We start from the raw sequence: 24,671 nt of genomic DNA on the forward strand, positions 1-24,671 counted from the left end.
AGGAAAATCAAAAGTGAGAGAAAGCAACTTGTCATAGCTAGAAAAGGGTTGACAAGATGTTTTTGGAAGAGACTCAGAAGATAGTAAACACTGTAGGATCTTACTATTTATATTTTATTCCTACACAGTTGGTGTGGTGCACCCTCAATTTCATTTTACATGTACAATGACAATAAAGGGCTATTCTATTCCATTCTATCTAGTTCTGGGTAATTGTAGCTGTGTGTGTTAGTGCAGTTGGACAACTTAAAGAAATTCAGAAACATTGGAAAAAATAAACAGTAGGCTTGGGTTTTTTTCATTATGTAGGCCTGCTGCAAAAAGCAGAGGTTAAATTAATTCTTCATGTAGCATACAACTACTATATTACTATATAGTAATAATGGAGACAGTAGAAATGCTTTGTAGTAAGTGCACCGTATAACTTGTGGAATTCTCTGAAATGGCTCTAATAACTGGAATGTAGATTCCAGGTCTTGCTGATAAAAGGACAAAGGTACCTGGTAGTGCAGATTCTGAGAACTCCTTCAGCTCCTCGTATTGTTGCCAAAACAACAGTTAGGGAATGTCAGGGTACCACAGCCAGTGAAGCTACTAGATTCATTGTGTGGACACAGTTACAGTAAGATCTTAATGTGAGTGTTACAACTTCACTCTTAGAGAAAAGTCGAATGAGAGGACAGAAGGGCAAGATGAAAGAAGATATTAAGAGGTAAGGGCTGCTGGTAAGTTGTCTTTGATGAACTGGAAATTTAAAGCTGAAATGTTATGTTCTAATTCTTGTTAGATTTTTTTTAATCTATACAACAAATGTACATCAAATTAAATTTGTGATATACGGGATATTTTAAATGTTTCAAGTACTGGCTAAAGTAGACAGTTTACAGCATTTTGATCAAATTCCAAGTAATAGGCTACGATGAATGGTGAATAAATAAATGGTTACTACGAGGTTAAGCAAAGGTTAGCAGTAAGCAATATGAAGTTTATGTATACTGACTTGGCTACGGGATTTGAAGCAGTTATGACAGCTCATGTATTCATACAGAGGTGACCACAGCGGGTAGCTATGCATGTTTGATTTGACAGCTTTTTTACAGCAGCTAATGTTCCTGACACGACCAGGATCAGACCCCAATTTGGTTGATCCACAGTCAAAATCAGAAGGATCAGGCTGATCACAGCCTGTCCAAAAATCTACAGCAGTTCACAATTCAAATTATTACGTTATTTTATTTCTATACATGTCATATTCCCAACTGCTCCCATTTGACAAATCTCACTTTAAACTGAATTAACTATTTACTAAACCCGATTTCATAGATGTCAAGGTAATTCAGTGTGGAGCAGAGTGACTGGCAAAGTGTTTATATACGGTAAGGCAAAGTAGGGGAAAGGTCTGCAGCAGAGGTCCTGTGCTACTGGGTATTGGATACTCTCCATGAAAGTAGTTAAGCTAAAATAATATTTTAACCAAATGTAAAATTTAGATCAGATGTTATTATTTGATCCCTCATAAATAAGGGGATTTGGAACTGAAGAAGAAGCACTATATAAGATTCTTAACTCCTAATAGATTGAGCAGAAGTAAAACACAATGAGAAACTGTGAATAGGGTGAGAGAAGAGTCAAGAGTTTAATAACCAAAAAACTGAAAGGCTTTTCAGACGGTCCCCAGTTTACGGTTACCATTGTGCATCTCTCATAGTTTAGCCTAGACCTTCTTTCAGTGTTTGTTCCAAGTCATCGGTGTAGATATGCCAGAAAGGGCCAGTGCTACGAACTGAACTGATTGTAGACACTGCCGTCATTTCTTATCACTGTTATGTGAAATAACATTTTATCTTCGGCTTACTTATACCACTGGTGCACGAAGATACAGCCTTGGTCTTTTTTTAGAGAAAGTCAAAATATTTTAATCATATTATGTAATATACTTCAACACTGCACCAAACCTAACAAATAAACATTAAACCAGATTCTTATAGTGTTCAGTTTGTTTAAAGATTGTCTGGTAATTTTTAACATATAAGATCTGGCTTTGATATCCAAGACTCATTTTCCTGATCCTATCCACACCAGTTCTGCAGATAGATATGGAGGATGGGGAAGTGGAAGATGAAAGTTATAACGTTATATACGCTGTCAGCTTAGAAACTCCTGATATGAGCCACATCAGTTAACTGTACTTACATAATAATTTCCCCCAGGGATCAATAAAGTATTCTGATTCTGATTCTGATTACAAAACATACACCAATTAATAATTTGATCTTTTTCGTCCAGATATCGCTTTTTCCAGCTCTATCTATGTCGCGACTGTTTCAGGTAATCTAGTTTTCTAGGGCTGTGTCACTAATGAATGAATGAAGGGATCTATGTCTCTGCCTCTGCGTGTCTGTCCTTCACTTTCGAGAACTGTTTATCCGATTCAAATTTGAGGCCATATATTGCAAGTTATCTGAGTACAGTAAGTGTTGTGTCAAGGCTTAAGTTTTTGGGATAAGAAGGGTTTTGTTGCCCTGAGCTGATTGTGCTGCTTGGTTGCCTTGTGTGTCATCTTGTTTCAAGGTAGCTGGTATTTACCTTTCAGGTTTAGTAGCATTTGAAATGTATGTTATTGCAAATCTCATAAAAAGACACTTTTTAAACCATCTTTATAGGGACATGTACATCTTTAAAGTAAACATTTTTTAAAGTGAAAAGGAGAAAAAAAGTGTTTTTTCTCTGTTGTTTATTCTTTAAGTATTTAAATCATGAACACACAGAGGATTATTAGGTACACTTGTTCAGCTGCACATTTAAATGTCTAATCAGCCAATCACATGGCATTAATTCATTACATTTAGGAATGTAGACTGGTCAAGAAGACCAGTTGAAATTGGATGTAAGGATCAGAATGAAACAAAAGCTAAACTCCTCGCAAACTGGTTTCCCACTTTGCCCTTAAGCTTACAGAGTTGCAGTTGTAGATCTCTTTTACTTACTGATTTTTCAGTTTTACTTAATTTTTATTGTTCCTCTCGAGTGAAGTGTAGCATAATACTCAGTAGCTACTCAGACGTAGATTTTTACTTAACCCTTATATTCTCATAGGGACATTTTTTTCCAGTTTTAATATTTGACTGCTTAAAAATATCATTTAATTTAATTTAATTTAATTTAATTAATTTAATTTAATTAACTTAATTTTCATTCTTTTAATCTGAAATTTGGTCAGTTTTCCTAAAAGGATCTGTAAAAAACAACAACAAACAAACAATAAAACCATGTTGAACACTGAGGCTGTCTGGGGTCAAATGTGACTTGACATTTATATTAGATCCACCAAACAGTGATATCAGGGAATCTTGAAACTGTGCATATCATATCTGTGTGTATTTTCTTTGGAACAGTGGTGACGGAGGTCAAAAGGGAAAAAATAGCAAAAAATGACATGGGAGTGATCAAGAGGTCAGAGGTCATAAGATGCCTTGAGAAATGCTGCCCTGACACAAAGGGGAGACATCTTTAATCGAGTGACATGGTGGTGGAGTGGTTTAAATCCTTGCCATTCTCCACAGTCACAGCCCTTCAGGTTCCTCCTATAGTTTAGTTTTAGGAGTGAGTCAAATAAAGTGTTGTATGAATGTATAGGTTATGTGAATTGTAGTAAAAGCACTTTCAGTCATCAGGGAAAAAAAGAAAGGTGTAAGTACATTACATTTTCACCTACAAGTGTCTTCAGTGTGACAAAATATAAAAAAAATAGAATCTGCCAACTGTGGGCAAGCCAATGTTACAGTAACTGAGATTAAAACAGAGATGAAAAGAGGGGATTGTAATACAGTAAAGCCACCAGACTTGCCATTTCTGTGACTGTGGGTAGAAAATATTAAAGTCTCACATGCTAAAGTTATTTGTTATTGCTTCTTTGAATTCAGACTAGTGTGTTCCAAGTGTTAATTAAGATTGAATTAATATTGCAATTATAAATGCTAGTTATAAAGCTGTTTTTTGATAGCAGTGAGGACAGCATTTAATATAAATTATTATACATGGCTATAAAAAATCCAAACAATTCCAGGATGTTCTTTCCACTTTCACTTTTAATAAAACATAATTAAACCATCATGACTGTTATATTTCATATCTTTGGTAAGTAAAACAAGGGATATGCTAATCTTTTTTTTTTTACTTACAAGATGCTGTGTGATAACTGATAGAGGTGGGCAGATCCAAATACTGACAGCATTGATATCAAAACTGTTATTGCAATTGGAATGATACTAGTGTACTTTGTTTCTATTGTAATTTGTTTGTATCCTCTTACTGAAGCTTGTCCTAGTGTTGTGGATCAGTGAGTCAGTACCTTGCTCACTCGTGGCATACAGCTTAATGTCATCCATGTAGCAGAGGTATAGAGGGTCATACATAGCCCACTTGAGTGAAACTCCAATTTCTGTCAGTGTAAAGAAGTTTAACTACACATATAATCAATAAGATAGCTTCATAAGAGACAAAGAAGAACAGTTTCAACCACATGTCTCAGTTTTTCTTAGTGATAAAGGAATGCTGTTTTAGTAGATGAGAGAAATCTTTCTGCTCTTTGGGTTTACATTGTAGGAGATACATGTGTAAAGTTACTGAATGCTAAAATGTGAATGGTCATGAGGGTGGGGGGTATTCATTAGTAAGATATGCTGTAAAACTTGTATAAATAGAATTAAAAGTCCAAAGTTTATGTTCTCCTAGACATTTTCCAAAGCCATCCTATGGAGCCGGATTGGAGTCGAATTCTGGTCCCCTTATGTTTAAAAGCCCTTCTTTAAGTCCAGTACACTGAATGGTGCTCAGTATATTTCAAATATGCTCTATGAAAAATACCTGAAACTGTTTGTGTTGTCTTTCAGGTCTGTTCTATTTAATAGCCCAGAGCAGCGGTGCCCTACCTTTTTTGTGCCACGGACCAGTATTTCACAATCATGGACCGGTACCGCTCTGCGCCCCTGTGGCGGTTGGGGACCGCTGGCCTTGAGCACATTTGAAAACCAGAAGTTGACCCAAGGTGCTTTAGAGACAGGCACATTGACTTTCCAGGCCTCTAAAAACACCCAAAATTTGAAATTCATGACAAGCTGAAAGGTGTGTTTTGTTGTATAAGCTAAATGTTATGGAAAGTAAAAGTCAGAGTGACTTAGTGGTCATTAAAATGTATGCACACACTGCTCTCCTCTACATAAGCTGCCTTTGTACTTAACCTATATATAAGTATTGCTACTGGTATCGGTAACAATGGCCCTGCATTTACTTGATATCAGATTGATACCAAAATTTGCAGTATCATACAGCACCATTAACAGATGGTTTTCAAAAAAACAAGTGCAAATCCTATAAAAGTATATTTTCTTTGTTCTCTGAAACATTAATTAAGGATTAATCATCCATTTTTCAATGTATTGATGGCTATTTATCCATTCTATTGATCTGCAGTTGGATAATTGCTATAGACATTTATCAGGAATGTCTATTCATTATAAATGTCTTTAATTTTTTATCTTTTTCAAAACTTAACATACTCTAAAGCAGTGGTCCCCCGGGCCACAGACCGGTGCCAGTCTGTGAGTCGTTTGGTTCTGGGCCGTGAGAGTTGAGGCTCGGGTGGAAATTTATGGTTTTCAGGGTTTTTATTGTTAACTCGGTTTCCCTGGGTCTTTTCCCGTGTTGTAGTTGTGTGTCTTATTTTGAAATGCTGCTAATAAAGTTACACAATTACACTTTGAATTTGGGTTTATTATTATATTTACAAAATATTACCACAGTTTTTGTCTTAGTCGTATGATTTTTTTGTTGTTGTTGTACTACGTGCTCCTTTAATCAGCTTCATTTTATATGAGTGTTTTGATTTTTTCTGATTTGATTTAAGTTCACCAATTTGTGTGAAAATCTTTGAAAATCTTATGTGTATCTTCACTGTAACTTTACTGTATAAAGAGCTAACATCTCCAAATTTTTTTGGAGTAATAGGTCATTATAAGAAGTGTTTGTGAACTAAAAATCAAGAATGTGGGATAGTGTTTGTCCGTGATTTGGACAGCCCAGCGTGTGCTCCTGACACAGGGGAAACAAATTCTGTTGGGGAGACCTACCTTGGCACCACCGCTGTGCAGATGAAGCGAAAGGCAAGTGGTCATCATATTTTCTAGTCTTTGGCTTGGAAGGAAGTTGGTTTGGAAACATATTTGGCAATGCTTCATCTTCTGCTTTGCATTTGTGTGGGAGCCCCATCAAAAACCTGTCCGGGCATGTTTACACACCTTTCCTTGTGTTAGAGCCCTTGTGTTGCTTTGAATAATGGCTACTGCATTATAGGAACAGTAAATTCAGCTGATGGACACCACAACACAAACTTCCAGCTACAACTGATATGTTTTTGATCTGTGAATAAGTGAATAGGTATTAAAAACAGTATAAGTATTAAAGTACAGCTGCTGCCTGAGCTGTACAGTTCAGACAAATCTCTAAAACACTACTGACTGAAAGAGATGCATAAATCACAGTCAATTGTAAGATTTCCAAACAGCATCAAACTTTGTATATTATAAAAACAACTCAATGGTGATAGCATTATACTAATATTTTGAATTATTTATTTAATGTGCAGCAGCATTCATGGTATAATGCAAATTATAAATTGGAATATAATTTTAAAACAGTTTGCTTTTACTCTCATGGTCCCACATCATGCTAAAGTTAAACAACCACAAAAGGACAAAGTGTTAGTCTCTGAAAATAAAATTGCATAATTTTTAACATGACACTGATGAACCTGCTTTCAGCCACAACTCTTCTAAAAATGAGTCAATTTCCTCTGAGCTAAAATTTACCTCAGTAAGTGACTTAACTTCACACTAATCCTACTTTATTGCCCTTTTGCCCTTGTTGCTTATGCAGAAACCTAGACCTTCTTTCTGTCCAGCGTGCTGAAACAGATTAACATCCCCTACAGAATAACTTCCTGGGCTATTAGAAATATTATTCTGAAATGAAAAAAATCCTAGTCCAGGTCACTCAGCACAGTCTAGTTCATTCAGCTAGTCCTCTAGCCATCACGTGTCACTTCATTTTTTTTTTTTTTTTTTGCCTTTTAAGTCAGTAGCACCTTTTGGGTTGCTTAGCATTAATGGGTAAAGGTTCCTAAACCTACAATTTCAAAAAAGGTTTCTGGTTGGTCTATGTTATGCCATCTGCTCTTCCTCCAGTAGAGGGAGCCATTTGTCCACTAGCAGTTGAAACTCCAGATTTGACTGCTGTACCAAACTGTGACTTGGCTGAGGTATGTAGCACTTTGTCTTCCTCGCCATTAACCACGCAACTGCATTATAGCTCTGTTACCAGCTGCTTCTCTTTCCACTACCTGCCTGCCTTCTGTATCTCTCTAAATGTCTTTACTGTATGAACTACCAAAGACTTAACATTACTGTGAAGCAAAAGTACCCAGTGCCAAATCTCTGCAACACCTGGTACTAATAAGAAACACATGAGCGGAAGGCAGCCGTCAATACTGACATGATGACATGTAGACTTTTCTTTAACAGTTTGGAGGAACATGTTCAACATGTGAGACAGGTCCTGCAAAGACTTTCAGAATAGCTGAACCACTCACCAGATGCGCATCAATCAATCCACCCTTCATCTGGGATTCTTACACTTCTGCCCCCATGTTCAGCTAATCACACCCAACACATCAATTAACTGTTGAGGTGAATGGTTTTGATTCTAGAGTAGATGTAGTGTTATCACAGCAAATTGATATCAAATTGCAAGCATGACCTTTGTTCTCATGATGCCTGATCCCAGAAAGCGTAATTATGATGTGGGTAACTATGAACTTTTTGGCTATTAATTTGGCTTTTTTGAGTTGGGGCACATTTAATCTGCCAAGCATCTCAACTCCTACTGGGTTCCTTTTTTTCTTTTTTGCTGGCCTGGTGGAAGGAACATCAAAATTAATGCATTTCCACACCAGTTCTCCACTACTCCACTTTTTTAGAGAAGCTACATAATAGCAGCATATAAATGCTGTGGGATCCTTCTCTTGGGAGGGTGAGTCAGTGCTGCAGGTGCATGTGGTGATGTCTACTATAGCAAAAGACATTCTGAACTTAATGATCTTTCAGTGTGTGAACATTTCTAAGGTTGTGGCAACTGATGTCACACTACTCTGCTCATTCATCTTTTCTTGTGAAAAGATTTATATGTGATTTATATTGTCTCTATCAATTTCAATTCAATTTTAAGATTTTAAATTCTTAAATTACAAAAAATGTCTTTTTGGTGCCATTACACCCACAAAGGTCAACGAGGTATCTGGCAATAGAGCTCCACTGAGACATACCACGCTGAAACTTTGCTTGCCTGCATGTATAATTATTTATATTACATTTTTTTGTATATTTTTGACAAACTGATAACAACTCAAGGCCACATTGACTTACTTCAACCATACTTTTAGTGACGGTTTATTTATCTTAGAGTTTGGCACCATGACAGTAAACAATGAAAATAATACGGTAGGATAGAGCCAACTAGCCTCCAAATTTAATTTGTTAGATTGAGGAAAAGTTCATAGTTTAAAATAAGTTAGTTCACAAACACAAATACAAATAGTAAAGGCTATCCAGAACCTCAAAACGTGACAGTCCTGAGTTAATGAGTTTGGAGTGAGGCCAGGCTAAAAGAAGCAAACGTGAAAACAAAATCATAAAAGATCACGGTTTGTGTTTATATACCCCAGCTCCCAAACTTACATGTGCACATTGAGCACTCAAGCCCTTAAAATGTGACATCAAAGAGTCCTGAGGTAATGAGTTGGGAGTGAGGCTAGGCTCAAAACTGCAATAATCTGATAATAAAATAATAAAATGGCACAATAACAGGAAGAAAATAAGGTTGTATTCAATGCAGCAACTGGTGTTGATGGAGAACTTTGACCGTTCAGCAGAAATACAACTAAATGGTGGCAATGTTTACACTCTCTCATAAAAAAATCTGTTTAGACTTTATCTCTTGGAATGATCTCTCGTTTGAAGCAATTAGTTTTTAGCTACACTAAAAGTGTTTTGCCAGTAAGTGTACTAGTTCCTTATTGATCTGGATTCAACTTGTGCAGTTACACAGATACACAAAAGATTTAAAAACAAGTCTATTGATATGTTAATGATTAACAGACTAAACTGCATAAAAGGAGCATCAACCATGTTAATCAGAGGTTTGAAGATTGTGTGATGCTGATTCAGCTTAGACGATGAGCGCTTTATGGTTTATTTTTCTGTTCTGTGGCTTGAGTCTGTCACAGAGTGATAGTGAAAATGCTACTGGAACACAGCTGTGCCATCCTGACATTTATAATTTCTTGAAAGAATTTGGAGTCATGACAGAAAAAGTTAGATCTATGGAAGCCAGACTTAAGGACAGTGAGACCAGGCTTAAGGAAACTACAACCAGGCTGGAGTACAGTGAAACTAGGCTGAAGGAGAGTGAGACCAGGCTGAACGACACTGTAACCAGGCTGAAAGACAGTGAAAAACAGATTTTGATGCTGCAATACAAAGGTAAAATTGTGGACAAATAATCAATTTCAATGAAACATTACTCATCCAAGATAAATGTCAAAAGACAGAATGCTGTCTCTTGTCAAAGAAGTCATAATTATGTCTGCAAGAGATAAAACATATTCTCATATTTTGGTTTGGGGTACTGAAACTAGAACTAATGATGTTGTTCTTAATTCTCCAGAAAGAACAAAGGTAATATTCAGTGCAGCAGGAGGAAGAGGAGATATATCAATTGGACCCTTCAACACAGAAACTACATTAGCCTTCAAAAGAGTGATTACAAACATTGGAGATGCGTATAATAAATACACAGGTACGACTCGCAATATTGTTTGTGTTAACTAAATAAATTAGAAAAAAATGATAGTATCATTTTACATATACATATACTTTTCAATTTAACTGAAAAGTTAAATGACAAGTACTATTGTATGCTGACTTAATAAGTTTGATGTGTCACATGGCCCTCTTCCTATTGAAAAAACAAAAGTTGTATCCAAGATGGCCGACTTCTAAACGGCCACCATGGTCACCACCCATCTTGAGGAGTTCGCCCCCTCACATATACTAATGTGCCGCAAACAGGACTTTAATATCACCAACCATTCCCATGTTATTACGGTGTATCCATATAAAAGGCCCACCCTGTAGTATTGAAGTATATTGCTGATTTGCGATGTTGACTTTCTGCTTTTAATTTACAAACTGTGACCAGAATTCTTCTTTTTCCCCAGGAGTCTTTATAGCACCTGTCACAGGAATTTACTACTTTTCAATTTTTTATCATTCTGGAAGAAACGGAGCACTGAAACTGTACATGAACAATCATTTGATTGCCATGACCCATCATGACCAGCCAGAAAAACATGGATCTAAAAATGGAGGAAATGCAGTATTCCTGCAGATGCAGACAGGAGATCAAGTGTATGTGTGCTTGGGTCCAAACTCACAAGTTTGGGGATCAAACTATCATACGACTTTCAGTGGGTATTTAATTACTCCAATATGAAAAACTGAATGAAGCTAATTATTACTGGCTCATAAGCTCAGGGAAAGCAAATGGAACCATGCTTCTCTCCCCTTCTTCAGTGAGGAGAGAGCTCATTGTATCTGCCTTTTAGTTTCTTTCTTTTACCTTTAATTTAACTTTTCTTCTGCTTTAGTCATCTGTGTGTTATTTTATATTTTATAACTAGATAGACAGAAAATAAATAAATAAATAAATAAATATGAGGTTGAGTTAAAGAACAGCAAAAAGTAAGACTGAGACTGTGCAAAAGAGTGGTGTAAATTGCATTAATAAAAACAGTATGCAGACTGTAAATCTACAAAAAGCTGCAAGTAAACAGAAGTATGTGTGTGAAATCTTACGCCTCACAAGTGACAAGTGTCATTTTGTAACAATAGTAACACATTTCTCGCTTGTCTTAATCCTTTTTATCACTTATATAATGCATTTTAAAATGTTCCTTAATGTTAACCTAACCCAAATAAACATGTCTAAACTACAAATACATGTGTTATTTCCACACTGTTCTTTCCCTGTAATTACTTACTGTTTATTACGCATACTTTGACACAAACAGATAATAAAGGTTTAAGAAATGCTATTGATTAACAGATGATTATAAAACAACAAAAGAGAAGCTGAAATATGAATAACTATAAACACATTTCCAGCCAGGAAAGTCAATAAAGAAGCACATGAGGTAATAAACTGAAACCATTTACTGAATGATACTGCTGATAGACTATTTGATGTTTCAGTCATTACTTTCAATGAAACATGATGAACAGCGGTTTATTTTCTAAGTATCTTTACAGTATGTACTAAAATTCTTTATTATTTTATCTTCGTCTGTCATGCTGCCAGTGTTTGCTTACAATACAGTGCATTGACAATTAGAAATATTAATACACTGAGTATGAAACAGCATACATGTATGCAAAATATGTGAAACTGAAGCATTTCAGAAATACGATTTTTGTATGTCTCTGAAAAAAACAATAACAATTTATTGGTCAACATTTAATACACCTGATGGACATTTGTTTTGTAATTTTGGCTGAAAATATAACAAAATTAAAATAATATCATCTTTCAGCAACCATTCAAATTTCCCCTCTAATCCAAATGGTTAAGCATTAAGGCAGTGTGAAGAGCACGTGGTAAAATCAGACAGAGCTGGTTGTTTCTGCTCGTCTTCAGACAGGAGTACCATGTTAGTAGTACTGTGATAACTATATGCATTTATACTTATTTGAACACAAATAATGCCCAAAGAACAACATGTAGTAAAATGCTTGTGTCCAAGCTGCGGACAGGCTGCAGACGTAGCCATTTCAGGGGGTCTACCAGGACCCTTACTGGATACTGGGTGGGAATCCAACTTTTGACTTCCACTTTAAAGGTGTGTAGTCTCAGGTTCAAACACATATATAGATATAGATATAGATATAGATGTATTCAATATATACTAGAGTTTGAGCTTAGACAATGGCAACTACACTGAGACTGTTTCCTAGTAAATGTATTACTATTTCCTCAATACTCTTCTGTTGAGTTTAACTAGTACAGACTGATAACAGCTGGATAAAATATTTTTTAAAAAAAAGTTTATTAGTCTGTTCATAGTTAACATGTGAATTATACCATAAAAGCAGGTAGATCAATCACATTAATCAGATCTCTGCAGGGTGTGTGACACTGAATCAACTTGAAAGATGGATTTTGACATTTTATGCTATATAGTGCTGTTCTGTGGCTGGAGTTTAGCTCACAGTCATAACAATGCTACTGAAACAAAGTCATGCAATCCTGACATGTGCAAATTCCTGGTAGACTTTGGGGTCATAATGGAAAAAGTGAACTGTATGGAAGCTAAGCTGAAGGAAAGTGAAGCCAGGCTGAAGGACACTGAAATGAGCCTAAAGGAGACTGTAACCCAGCTGAAAGACATTGAATCTAGGCTTAAGGACAGTGAGACAAAGCTGAACCACACTGCAAACAGGCTGAAGGAGAGTGAAAACCAGATTTTGGAACTGCAACACAAAGGTACATGAAGGGCAATTTTATTGATTAATCTAAACACTTTTTTCATAATTGTTTTTGGTTGAATCCTCAGTTTGACTGAACCTTATGTAATCATCAAGGAATAATGTGAAAAGACAGAAGCTGCATGTAAATGTGTTTACTGTCAGAGAGTATTAAAGGTACAATTTTGAACTGCATCTCCATCAGTGGACAGGGGAAAGGACTGGACTGACAATGAATGAAAAAGCAGTCAATGCCCAAAGAAAATCCCTGAAAGATCTTTACAAAACCTGGAAAACTACTGCCCAAGTAATACGATTTGAAAGTCTAGCTCTTTAGAAGTAAAATGCAAAGAAATGAGCTTTGTCTCAAGGCTTTTAGTTTTGTTTATTTACAGCAGTTATTCTGTGTCCCGCTCTACATTTGCATTGCTTTCTCAAAATACTCTCCTGAGGTCCAAAGCTGCAAGTTTAAACCACTTTAAAGAATCTCAAACTTTCTCCAGCACAGTTAAGTTCTGATGATCAGAAAATGATTTTTTTTCTTTGTCTGTTTCAGATTTATTATTGTGTGTACTTACCCAGTACTATACAAAGGTACTTCAAAATGAACCAATGAAATTAAGTTGGATTTTATGTATATACACAGGATGCTGTCTTTGCAGCTGTCAGTACATTTTTTGTACTTCTACCTTGCCAATAAACAATAAAATTTAATTTTAAAAATCTGATCTGATTTTTAAGATCAAGTGAGATGAATTTGACTGCTCTGTGTCTTGACCAGTCATGCCTTTCTGATGTGTCACGTCATAAGAGAGCTGGTTGTCATGAGAAACTGAACTGTGCAACTGAAATCTTTTGAAAATGGTTTCAAGAAAAGTTGTTTTTTGAGAAAGACCAGATATAATCAATGTAATATTAGGACTGGGAGATTGAACAGGTGGACACTTAGGTTCTTTAACCTCCTAAGACCCGAACTCTTCCATGGCATACATTTTTAATTTCTCTTTGATATTTGGGCATATGTGATCATGAATGTAAAAACAAAGAATTACCAGATTTTTTTTTTTACCTTATTTTTGTTTTTAAGAAAAATAAGCGCCACATATGAGGATATTCGTTTAAAATTTTGATAGAACAGTAGCAGTATAATGTCCTCGTAAGAGGATATCAGGCCCTTGTAGAGCAAAATTGAGTATTTTGGTCTAAATAACCCAAAAATGTGATGTCCACATATGTGGACGCCGGGTCCTAGCAGGTTAAAACAGACACACAGTTACTATATAGAAGAATGAGATATTAGTCCCTACCAAGAATTCACAGGTATGACTGATTAGAAGGTATCAGTGAATGGACTAGTTAGGTTTAATGAAATTACAAGTGTGTTGAAGGATATTATTGATATGGTATTTTAACTATTGCAACTTTTAATAACAATGACCAACAGCCTTGTGTTATTTACAGCAGCGGTCTCCAACCTTTTTTGCGCCACGGACCGGTTTATGCCCGACAATATTTTCACGGACCGGCCTTTAAGGTGTCGCGGATAAATACAACAAAATAAAACTAGTACTGGTACCGAAAAAAAGAAGATTTATTCATAACACACGTGAAAAGACCCAGGAAAACCGAGTAAACGATAAAAACGATAACAAAATAACGCTGAAAACCGATAAAAACCCTGAAAACCATACATTTCACACCTAAGCCTCAACTCTCGCGGCCCGGTACCAAACGACTCACGGACCGGTACCGGTCCGAGGCCCGGGGGTTGGGGACCGCTGATTTACAGAGCTTGTTTTTTGGGGGTTTTTTTTTTCTTGTGTTTGGCTCAGGGTGATGGTATGGCAGAAAGTAGTTGTCCTAACATCCTAAAAGAGTTTGATGCCATAAGGCAAAAACTCAGAGATCAAATACTAAAATACCAAGATACTCTGTCTTTTTTTGACGAGTCATAATTCACAAAACTGCAGGAGACATAAGATGAAATACATATTTTGGTGAGGAGACAATCATAGATTTACTTTACACAAATGTATTATATTTTTTATGATTTGTTTTCCACAGAAGCAACCAAGATAATATTCAGTACAACGTTAAGAGGCAGTGGACATACTGGACCTTTCAACACAGACACAATCCTAGTCTACAAAGGAGTAATTACCAATATTGGCAATGCCTACAGTCCAGTAACAGGTAAGAGTTATGCAGCACTTTTTACACAAAGCAAAATAACGCATATAATCAGTTTATTAAATTTTACAAAGCAGTTTAAAAAGCAGACAGTTGTGACATAATTATTTGGTTGAAGGACAATAAAAAGGAAATACAATACTGCACAAATGATCTCCAGTTTGAGTTTTCAGATTATTTTTAATGTGACCACTGCTCTTCTACTCTTCAGGTGTCTTTACAGCACCCGTTGCAGGTGTTTATTACTTTACCCTCTTCTATCATACTGAAGGAAGTCATACACAACGCCTGTTTCTCCATAAAAACAGTGAAGTGATGGTGATGACAAATGATCACGTGACACACAGCGATGTAGCTGATAATGGAGGCAATGCGGTGTTCCTGCAGCTGCAGCAAGGGGACAAAGTGTACGTGCGCATGGGTGCAAACTCACATGTTTGGGCATCAGAAAGCCAAACAACCTTCAGTGGTTTTTTGGTCACTCAAATGTGAGGAACAGCAAACATACATACAAGATAACAATAACAGGGTGAAGTTAAGGCATTTTTCATAGACTCACCTATGTAAAATGCACTAAAACAATGAAAACCTTTTCCACGTGTCAAAACATGCAAAGTCATTCAATCACTTCAGCTCTGTGATCAGCAAATAGTGATCAGCAATACTGCAAATGTTATTTGTATAAATGAAGATTGTAAGGAGACTCAGTAAGTATGATAATCACTGTCTTTGTCACAGTCAGGGTGAAAAAAGAGAGCAGCAGCTGTTCTTGATGTTGGTATCAAAACGTGTGCTGTGTAAATATATGAGATGGTATCTTTAGGGAATAAGTCACACTCCCTCTGTGTGTTTTGTCTGTGTTTGGTTAGCAGGTCCAAATGTGATACTGACCTCTTCTGTTTTTTTTCTGTGTACTGTGTATAAATGGCACAAGAGTTTTAATTGATTGGAATTCAGTGACAAACATGTTTCTAATGAGCCTCAGAGCTGGCTGCAGTGTAGCATCACAACAGTTTACACAAATACAGATTTCTGCTATGAAGAAACATGAAATATGAGTATCTTTAGCTGAGAAGTCACACTTCCTCTAAATGTGTAGTATGTTTGTTATAATTTTTTTCAGGTTTCTTGGTCTGACAGCATGGTAGAGAGATCTCAGAAATACCACTACCAATTCTTGGATTTGCTGTACGATGTAAAAGTCTTGAGACATCCAATATCTATTATTTCTTTGTTTCTTTATTCTGCTTCCTGTCTTGTATTTTTATTAGTGGTCTTAAACAATAGTTAAAAAAAATCCAGAACTTTGGATACTGGATATTGACTATTTTTTCCACTCATTTTCAGTCCAATCTTTGTACCTGACCATTTTCAGAAGAATGTGTTTTTGTTTGTTTTTTTGTTTAACCCTTTAAGACCTACCATAGAACCAAGTCCGCCAGAGCTTATATTATATTTTTACATGCTGTAGTGCCATTTTTGGGAGCATTTCAAGTTGCTATACATCAATACAACCATTATAGCCCAAATTTTAATAATATGTATGCATTAAGTGCATAGTAATTAAATAAATTGCAAAAAAGTACAATAAACTACAAAAAAATAGAAAATCATTTTTGTTTTGTTTATTTTTTTTACATATATTTCTAGTTAGAGAAATTTAAGAGGCTTATCGCTCAAAACTGTAAATACAAAAAGTTGCACAAAATAGTTTCCCACCATGGGAAATTTATTTTAAGTGTCTTCATAGTTTTATTTTTGAAATACACCAATTTTTATATACTGCAGAAAAATGAAAATAAATGTAACAATGCAAATTTGCAAAAAAACCAGCATATGCATCAAAATAAACAGGTAATGTTGGACATACGATAGTTCGTGCTGGTGTCTATTCCAACGTAGGAAGTGTTACGAACAGCTGATCGGATCGGCTGTTCGTAGGCTCATGGCTGTTCACGACAGCCGTGAGCCTGTCCAAGATGTTGTCAGATGTCGTCAGAGTGACAGTACTCAAAGTGTGGTGGATTTTTGTTTGATATGTATAATTATGTAACTATATACACTATATATCTATGTGCACTGAACATATATATTTTAACTTTCACGTAGAGTCTTATGCACAAGACATTTTGCTTCACCGAGGTTTATTAAGGTTTTACAGTAACAGGACAGTTAATGCTGTTGAGAGTTCGCCTGAATAACTCACTCTCCAGCTCTGGTAACTAACCTCCTCCAATACACACTCAACGTCTTTCATGCAGCACAACCAAAACAGTAACATTGTAACAGAGATCCTGAACACATCACGATAAAATATCATACGATATAATCACACACACACACACACACACACACACACACACACACACACACACACACACACACACACACACACACACACACACACACACACATACTTTGAACCTACACTGATGTAGTTATAAGATTGTGCCAATTGCTATGTAAGATTTAATAATTAGGATTAATGTGTGACCTTTGACTATGTTGTGACCTATTGTCAGAAGGCAAAGCAAAGGGTTAACCTAAGGGTGTCCCTTTGGGCAGGGCCCTCAGCAAGAGCCCTGAGCGTACCCTGGCCTGTACCTGACCCCTGCAGCTGTGTTTGGGTGCGTGGGAAAGTTACCCAGCAGCAAGGGGCGGGGATACTGGTCCCTATATATTAGGGGACCAGTGGACACCCCCAGCTCTTTTCCTCCTGCTGCTGCTTCCTGTCCATCTCTGTGTTGCTCTGCTGTCTGTGCTTAAATATAATACTATAAATAATAAGTCTAATGAAATAATTGTAATGGGAGATTTTAATGTCAACTGGGACTGTGAAAACAGAAAAACACTCAAGGACATAATGGAGACTTTAAACTTTACTCAACACATTGAACAACCCACAAGAATAACAAAACAATCTTAAACTAAAATAGATCTGGTTTTTAGTAATAAGCCCGAGCGAATTATTAAATTTTACAATTTTATCACTGGTATTTCAGACCACAATTTTATATTATTCTCTAGAAAACTTATAAAATCATAGGTTAAGAATGACTTTCATAGTTCATCTAATAGGAGATCCTTTTATGAATTTATACCAAGAAGTCAGCGACAAAATGTAGCAGAAGCATTAGCATCAATTAACTGGGAGCCTTTATTAGCTGCTTGGCTAACACTAAAACAAACACTACAACACATTTTCTGAAGCCGCAGGTTGCTACTGTCATAGCATATACTTATAGTGCTATGTAGTGTAATAGCATTATGCCGATGATACACTAATACTCATTACAACAAAATACCGCAAAACAACATCATCACAATCATCTCAAAATATGGCCGAACAGTTGTTACTCAACTTACATGACATTCAGAAAAAGTTCGGTAACATAAAAGTTTGTTTGTCAGTACCTGTGGATTAATAGAGAGGACACCGAAGTTCGCGTCTTGCTCAGGCCGGAGCTCATTTATTTCTGAGCTGCGCATGCGCAGAGCCTATAGCTAGAGTCTATCTGGTAGTTCCACAGCAAGAACACCATCTACTGGCATAATGAAATATAACTATGGTCTTGTGTTAAATGTAGCAGAAGCATTAGCATCAATTAACTGGGAGCCTTTATTGTGTAGTGATGATCCACAATTCTGTAGCAGTCACTTCACTGACATTGCCAAGGATATTATATCAACATACTCCATTAGAGGTCGACAGAAAATAAAGACAACATCTAATCTGCCCTGGTTAAACAAAGAGTGCAAGAATCTAATGAAAGCAAGAGATCAATTACTAAAACAGTTCCTGAAAACAGGTCTAACTCTGGATAGTCAGAGATTTACTTCAATGTGGAACAAAGTAACAAGAAGTTTGAGACAGGCCAAAGCAATTTTTTTTATAAATATAATTGAAAGAGCCAAAGGTAATGGTAAAATTATCTGGCAACACCTAAATAAATTACATGGCTGTCATTCAAACAAAAACAAAAATACAATTGAACTATATGTAAATAACTCTATTGTTAGAGAGCCTCTATCTATTGCCAGTAACTTAAACACTTTCTTTATCTCATCTGTTAAGGAGATCAGTCAGAGCTTTGACTCAGTTGTATGCTCTGATAATGTGAATCATCACTCATATTTCAGACACTGAAGTTGCTAAACTAATTACAGGTTTAAAACAATCAAAAGCACTTGATGTATATGGTATTAAGGCAAGGCAAGGCAAGGCAAGTTTATTTGTATAGCACAATTCAACAACAAGGTGATTCAAAGTGCTTTACAGAGACATTAGAAACAAGAACAAATAAAAAGCATGATTTAAAATTGATTAAAACAAGCAAATAACCTAACTAACTAATTAACAAACAAACAAACAAACAAACAAACAAACAAACAAACAAACAAACAAACAAACAAACAAACAAACAAACAAACAAACAAACAAACAAACAAACAAACAAACAAAACAGTATATAAAATCAAAACAGATAAAATCAGAACAGTAGATAAAATCAGTAGTTAAATGTAAGTTTTGAAATTTAAGCTTAAAGTGTGGATTTGGTGCTTTATTCAAATGCAGCTGAGAATAGGTGAGTCTTCAACCTGGATTTAAATAAACTGAGTGTTTCAGCTGATCTGAGGATTTCTGGGAGTTTGTTCCAGATATAAGGAGCATAAAAGCTGAATGCAGCTTCTCCGTGTCTGGTTCTGACTCTGGGAACTGATAAAAGACCGGATCCAGATGACCTGAGGGATCTGGATGGTTCATACTGGGTCAGGAGGTCATTGATGTATTTTGGTCCTAAACCATTCAGAGCTTTATAGGCCAGCATCAGAACTTTAAAGTCTATCCTCTGACGGACAGGCAGCCAGTGTAAGAACCTCAGAGCTGGACTGATGTGGTCCACTTTTTTGGTCTTAGTGAGGACTCGAGCAGCAGAGTTCTGAATGAGCTGTAGTTGTCTGACTGATTTTTTAGGTAGACCTGTAAAGATGCTGTTACAGTAATCAAGCCTACTAAAGATGAATGCATGGACTAGTTTTTCCAGGTCCTGTTGAGACATCAGATCTTTTATCCTTGATATATTCTTGAGGTGATAGTAAGCTGACTTTGTTATTGTCTTAATGTGTTTTTCTAAGTTTAGGTCTGCATCCATCACTACACCCAAATTTCTCGCCTGGTTTGTGGTTTTTAGATGTATAGATTGAAGTTCTCTGGTGACCTGTAATCGTTTTTCTTTGGCGCCAAAGACTATTACCTCAGTTTTGTTTTTGTTTAGCTGGAGAAAATTGTGGCACAAATTTCCTAAAGGAACATATGGATTTTCTTGTACGTCCAACAACTCATGTTTTGAATATGTCTTTCAAACACTCCATTGTTCCAACAGATTGGAAAATTGCTGCAGTTACACCAATTTTCAAAGCAGGTGTGAAGACTGACATGGCTAATTATCACATACTCCCAGTCATATCTAAAATAGCTGAGAAGTGGGTGGTTAAACTCCTCACTGCTCACCTTGAAAACACCCAACCCTCATTACATCCATTGCAGTTTGGTTTTCGGGCACATCACTCCACAGATACTGTCCTGTGTATGTTAGTGGAGAACTTGAAGAGCTTGCTGGACAAGAGTCCCTGTGTTGGAGCTTTATTTTTAGATCTGAAGAAGGCTTTCGACTCCGTAAACCATCAGATATTGTTGTCCAGATTGACTCAGTTTAATATCTCTAGTCAGGCTCTTCAGTAGTTTGCCTCATATCTCTCACACAGGAAACAGTGTGTGGTGTTGGACGGGGTTAAATCTCCATATTTAGACTGTGATACAGGGGTTCCTCAAGGATTATTGTTCTCTCTTTTTATCAATAACTTACCTGAAGTCTGTCCAAATATATTTGCTCAGATGTATGCGGATGATGCAGTTATATATACGCAAGCAAATAGTGTCCAGCAGGTGGCAAAAGATCTTACAGCTGCTGTAGCATTGATGCATAGCTGGCTGGAGGACTCATGCCTAATGTTGAACACCTCAAAAACTGTCTGCATGTATTTTTCAAAACGCCCCTTAAACTTGAAGCAGTCAAACATATTCCTGGATGTAGTAGAGTTTGAATTAGCTCCAGAATTTAAATATCTTGGGGTCATTATAGACCCAACATTATCCTTCAAGAGTCACATAAGTAAAGTGTCCCAAGGACTTAAATTTAATAATCGAAATTTTAATTATATACGTAGTAATTTAAACATGAATGTTGCAAAAACGTATTTTTAGTCAATGATCATCTCTCATAAAGACTATTGTTTGACGTCCTGGTCACTTACTTGTCCAACAACACTTAAAACTATTGAAAACATTTATAAAAGAAGTTTAAAACTACTTGACAAAAAACCGACTTCCCACCACCACTGTCATGTGTTAAAAAAACACTGAACTTCAATAACTTAGAGGAACTTAAAAGAGTGTGTTTAATATATAAAGTCTTACACTCCCTTGCTCCACCACCACTAAAGGAGTTCATTAGGCATAAAGAAAGCTCAGACAAGACCACTCGAGCTACAACCCAAGGAGACTTGTTTATACCCCACAGACAGACAGCATTTGGGCAGAACGTCCTCTCTGTCCAGGGCGGCCATTGGTGGAACAGTCTTCCTCAATTCATTAGAGAATGCTCTGCATTCACCTTGTTTAAGGCACAGGTTAAAAATTGGTTATGGACAAATCAAGTGTGTGATCATGTATAAGTTGTATAGTTGTAATGTTTTATTTGGTAATAGAACTGTGTGTATGTGTGAGTTTGTTGATGGAGTTTTTATTATGAATGAATTATGAATTTCTTATGAATTATTATGTCTATTTTTTATGTTTTATGGACAACAGATGGAAATTAGCCCTTGGCTATAATCTGGTATGTTTACATTCATGTAATTTTTTTACATTTATGTTCATTAACATGCAGTGTCCTAAATAAATTAAATTAAATTAAATCAAATTATATATTCTGCTGATTAACATCTTTGGTATCTATGGTTGTGGTCTCACATTTTTCAACCTATCTTCAAGCAGAAGGGATCGTACAAGGTGTTGTACTGAAAGAGTACAACACAGAGGCAGTTCTTTACATATGACAAAGAATCACAAAAACAAACAGAATCAGAATCTTGTTTATTGGCCATGTATATGCGCAAACACATACAAGGAATTTGGTTCCGGTAGGTGGTGACTCTCAAGCACAGCAATGTAAATCACAACAATATGTAAACAATGTACACACACACACACATTTGTATTTGTATTTCTCTCTCTCTCTCTCTCTCTCTCTCTCTCTCTCTCATTCATATATATATATATATATATATATATATATATATATATATATATATATATATATATATATATATATATATATATAGAGTGTGTGTGTGACAGTTCAACTGTTTAGGAGGGAGATGGTGAGGGGAAAGAAGCTGTTCCTATGTCAGGTGGTCCTGGTCTGCAGGCTTCTGTACCGTCTGCCAGAGAGCAGCAGGTCAAAAAGTCTGTGTCCAGGATGTGAGGGGTCTGTGATGATTTTCCTGCCCATTTCCTGGTTCTTAGAGGTGCAGGTCCTGGATGGAGGGCAGGGGGGCGCCAATGATCTTCTCTGCTTCCCGTACAGTCTGCTTCACTCTGCTCCTGTCCTTTTTGGTGGCTGCTCCATACCAGACTGTGATGGAGGAGTACAGGACAGACTCAATGACCACAGTGTAGAACTGGATTAGCAGCTCCTGTGGAAGACTGGAGTGGACTTCCCCATTTGTCTCAGGAAGTACTAATCCTAAACAACAAAAACAAAACTAAAGATTATAAAAAAGACTAAAATGTGATATAATGATATAAAGCAAACATACAGTTTTTCATCGTTTCTCACATGTGAGTGACCAACACACACCCAGTAATTTACAAATGCTTTTTTCATATGTGTATTTGACTGGGTTTTGCTAATGTGAAAGTTGTAAACCAGGCAAACCATGGTTCCCTTTCAGTCGATTCACACATATAGCCGCTGTCATCACAGTCATCCCTCAGTTCGATAGCCGCTCTTCACCGAGCCAAACTGCTCAGTGGGGCCACCTTGTGTTGTACCTCGTTCCTCTCCTTCAGGGAACAGAAGTTATAGACATAACTGTTCGTTCCCTTTCAGTCGATTCACTCAGTACAACACATAAGTATGGGACATATATACACGCCCCGCAGAGCAGGGGCGTGTATATATGTCTTTTTGCTAACATCCTAAAAGAGTTTGATGCCATAAGGCAAAAACTCAGAGATCAAATACTGAAATACCAAGATACTCTGTCTTTTTTTGACGAGTCATAATTCACAAAACTGCAGGAGACATAAGATGAAATACATATTTTGGTGAGGAGACAATCATAGATTTACTTTACACAAATGTATTATATTTTTTATGATTTATTTTCCACAGAAGCAACCAAGATAATATTCAGTGCAGTGGACATACTGGACCTTTCAACACAGACACAATCCTAGTCTACAAAGGAGTAATTACCAATATTGACAATGGCTACAGTCCAGTAACAGGTAAGAGTTACAGTCTTCTGTATTCAAGGTTCAAGGTTCTTTATTTGGAGGGGGGGACATTATATAACTGGTATATACATTGGGTGAATGTGCAGTAGTAGCAGCAAGCAGGTGAATTCTGTACATTAATAAGAATAGACATCTGACTATTTTACAGAATAGACAATATAAACATATTTAAAATTAAAGGAGTTTGAAATGTAAATTATGCCTGGGTTTAGAGTGTCTGGAAGAGAGTCCTGTCTCAGTCAAATATAGATGATATGAGAGGGCGGGTGTGTGTGTGTTTAGGGCCCGGATGGCTTGGGGATAGAAGCTGCTCTTGAGTCTCTCTGTCCTTGTATATTCAGTAATTCAGCATTTTTGGGGTTTTTTTACACAAAGCAAAATAACACATGTAATCAGTTTATAAAATTTTACAAAGCAGTTTAAAAAGCAGACAGTTTGCTATTTATTTGGTTGAAGGACAACAGAATGAAATAAAATAGTGCACAAATGAATTTGAGTTTTCGGATTATTTTTAATGTGACCACTGCTCTTCTACTCTTCAGGTGTCTTTACAGCACCCGTTGCAGGTGTTTATTACTTTACCCTCTTCTATCATACTGAAGGAAGTCATACACAACGCCTGTTTCTCCATAAAAACAGTGAAGTGATGGTGATGACAAATGATCACGTGACACACAGCGATGTAGCTGATAATGGAGGCAATGCGGTGTTCCTGCAGCTGCAGCAAGGGGACAAAGTGTACGTGCGCATGGGTGCAAACTCACATGTTTGGGCATCCGAAAGCCAAACAACCTTCAGTGGTTTTTTGGTCACTCAAATGTGAGGAACAGCAAACATACATACAAGATAACAATAACAGGGTGAAGTTAAGGCATTTTTCATAGACTCACCTATGTAAAATGCACTAAAACAATGAAAACCTTTTCCACGTGTCAAAACATGCAAAGTCATTCAATCACTTCTGCTCTGTGATCAGCACCCAATATTGTAAAAGGCAGTGCTTTAAGTGGCCCAAAAGAGGTGCCGGTACTCTATTTTTTTTCCGCCTCCCCTGAGGTAACAACAACTATATTGAATGGGTTTTATATACAACAGTCAACAGACAACCTTATACAAAATAATAAATCATTTTATTAGTTTGTGGATTTGCTTGAGCTAGAAAGAGCTACTGAACATAAATAAAATGTGCAAAAAGGTATTGAATTTTTTTTTAACAAAATGTACATAAAATAAATTATAAACTAATTTGTATTTTGCTCTCTCTT

At 36.4% G+C, this 24,671-nt stretch overlaps 3 protein-coding genes across 3 annotated transcripts in view; 2 read left to right on the forward strand and 1 right to left on the reverse strand.

The window, feature by feature from the left end:
- The window catches only part of LOC146634286 (NLR family CARD domain-containing protein 3-like), a 612,463-nt gene that overhangs the window by 551,284 nt on the left and 36,508 nt on the right, over positions 1-24,671 (reverse strand). The window lies entirely within an intron of this gene.
- On the forward strand, positions 693-10,605 carry LOC146634298 (collagen alpha-2(VIII) chain-like). Its single transcript, XM_085377265.1, has 4 exons — positions 693-712; positions 9,328-9,492; positions 9,782-9,909; positions 10,331-10,605. The coding sequence occupies exons 1-4, from the start codon at positions 693-695 to the stop codon at positions 10,603-10,605; spliced, it is 588 nt and encodes a 195-aa protein (XP_085233391.1).
- LOC146634299 (uncharacterized) lies at positions 12,288-24,512 on the forward strand. The gene is made up of 5 exons (XM_085350419.1): positions 12,288-12,651; positions 14,697-14,825; positions 15,034-15,229; positions 23,282-23,397; positions 23,949-24,512. Exons 1-5 carry the CDS (start codon positions 12,321-12,323, stop codon positions 24,227-24,229), a joined length of 1,053 nt encoding a protein of 350 aa, XP_085206545.1. The 5' UTR covers positions 12,288-12,320; the 3' UTR covers positions 24,230-24,512.

The sequence above is a fragment of the Diplotaxodon limnothrissa genome, linkage group LG3 (assembly GCF_057381915.1).
Source record: "Diplotaxodon limnothrissa isolate DT_005_m linkage group LG3, D_limnothrissa_male_GT1.1, whole genome shotgun sequence".
Classification (NCBI taxonomy): Eukaryota; Metazoa; Chordata; class Actinopteri; order Cichliformes; family Cichlidae; genus Diplotaxodon; species Diplotaxodon limnothrissa.

Excerpts from the sequence above, each read along its gene's own strand:
- LOC146634299 (XM_085350419.1), top strand. The coding sequence starts at position 12,321 with ATGGATTTTGACATTTTATGCTATATAGTGCTGTTCTGTGGCTGGAGT. Across the intron at positions 12,652-14,696 it reads TTTGGAACTGCAACACAAAG|AAGCAACCAAGATAATATTC; the intron begins GTACATGAAGGG and ends TGTTTTCCACAG. Across the intron at positions 23,398-23,948 it reads TGGCTACAGTCCAGTAACAG|GTGTCTTTACAGCACCCGTT; the intron begins GTAAGAGTTACA and ends TCTACTCTTCAG.
- LOC146634298 (XM_085377265.1), top strand. The coding sequence starts at position 693 with ATGAAAGAAGATATTAAGAG. Across the intron at positions 713-9,327 it reads ATGAAAGAAGATATTAAGAG|TCTGTCACAGAGTGATAGTG; the intron begins GTAAGGGCTGCT and ends CTGTGGCTTGAG. Across the intron at positions 9,493-9,781 it reads GAAACTACAACCAGGCTGGA|AACAAAGGTAATATTCAGTG; the intron begins GTACAGTGAAAC and ends TTCTCCAGAAAG.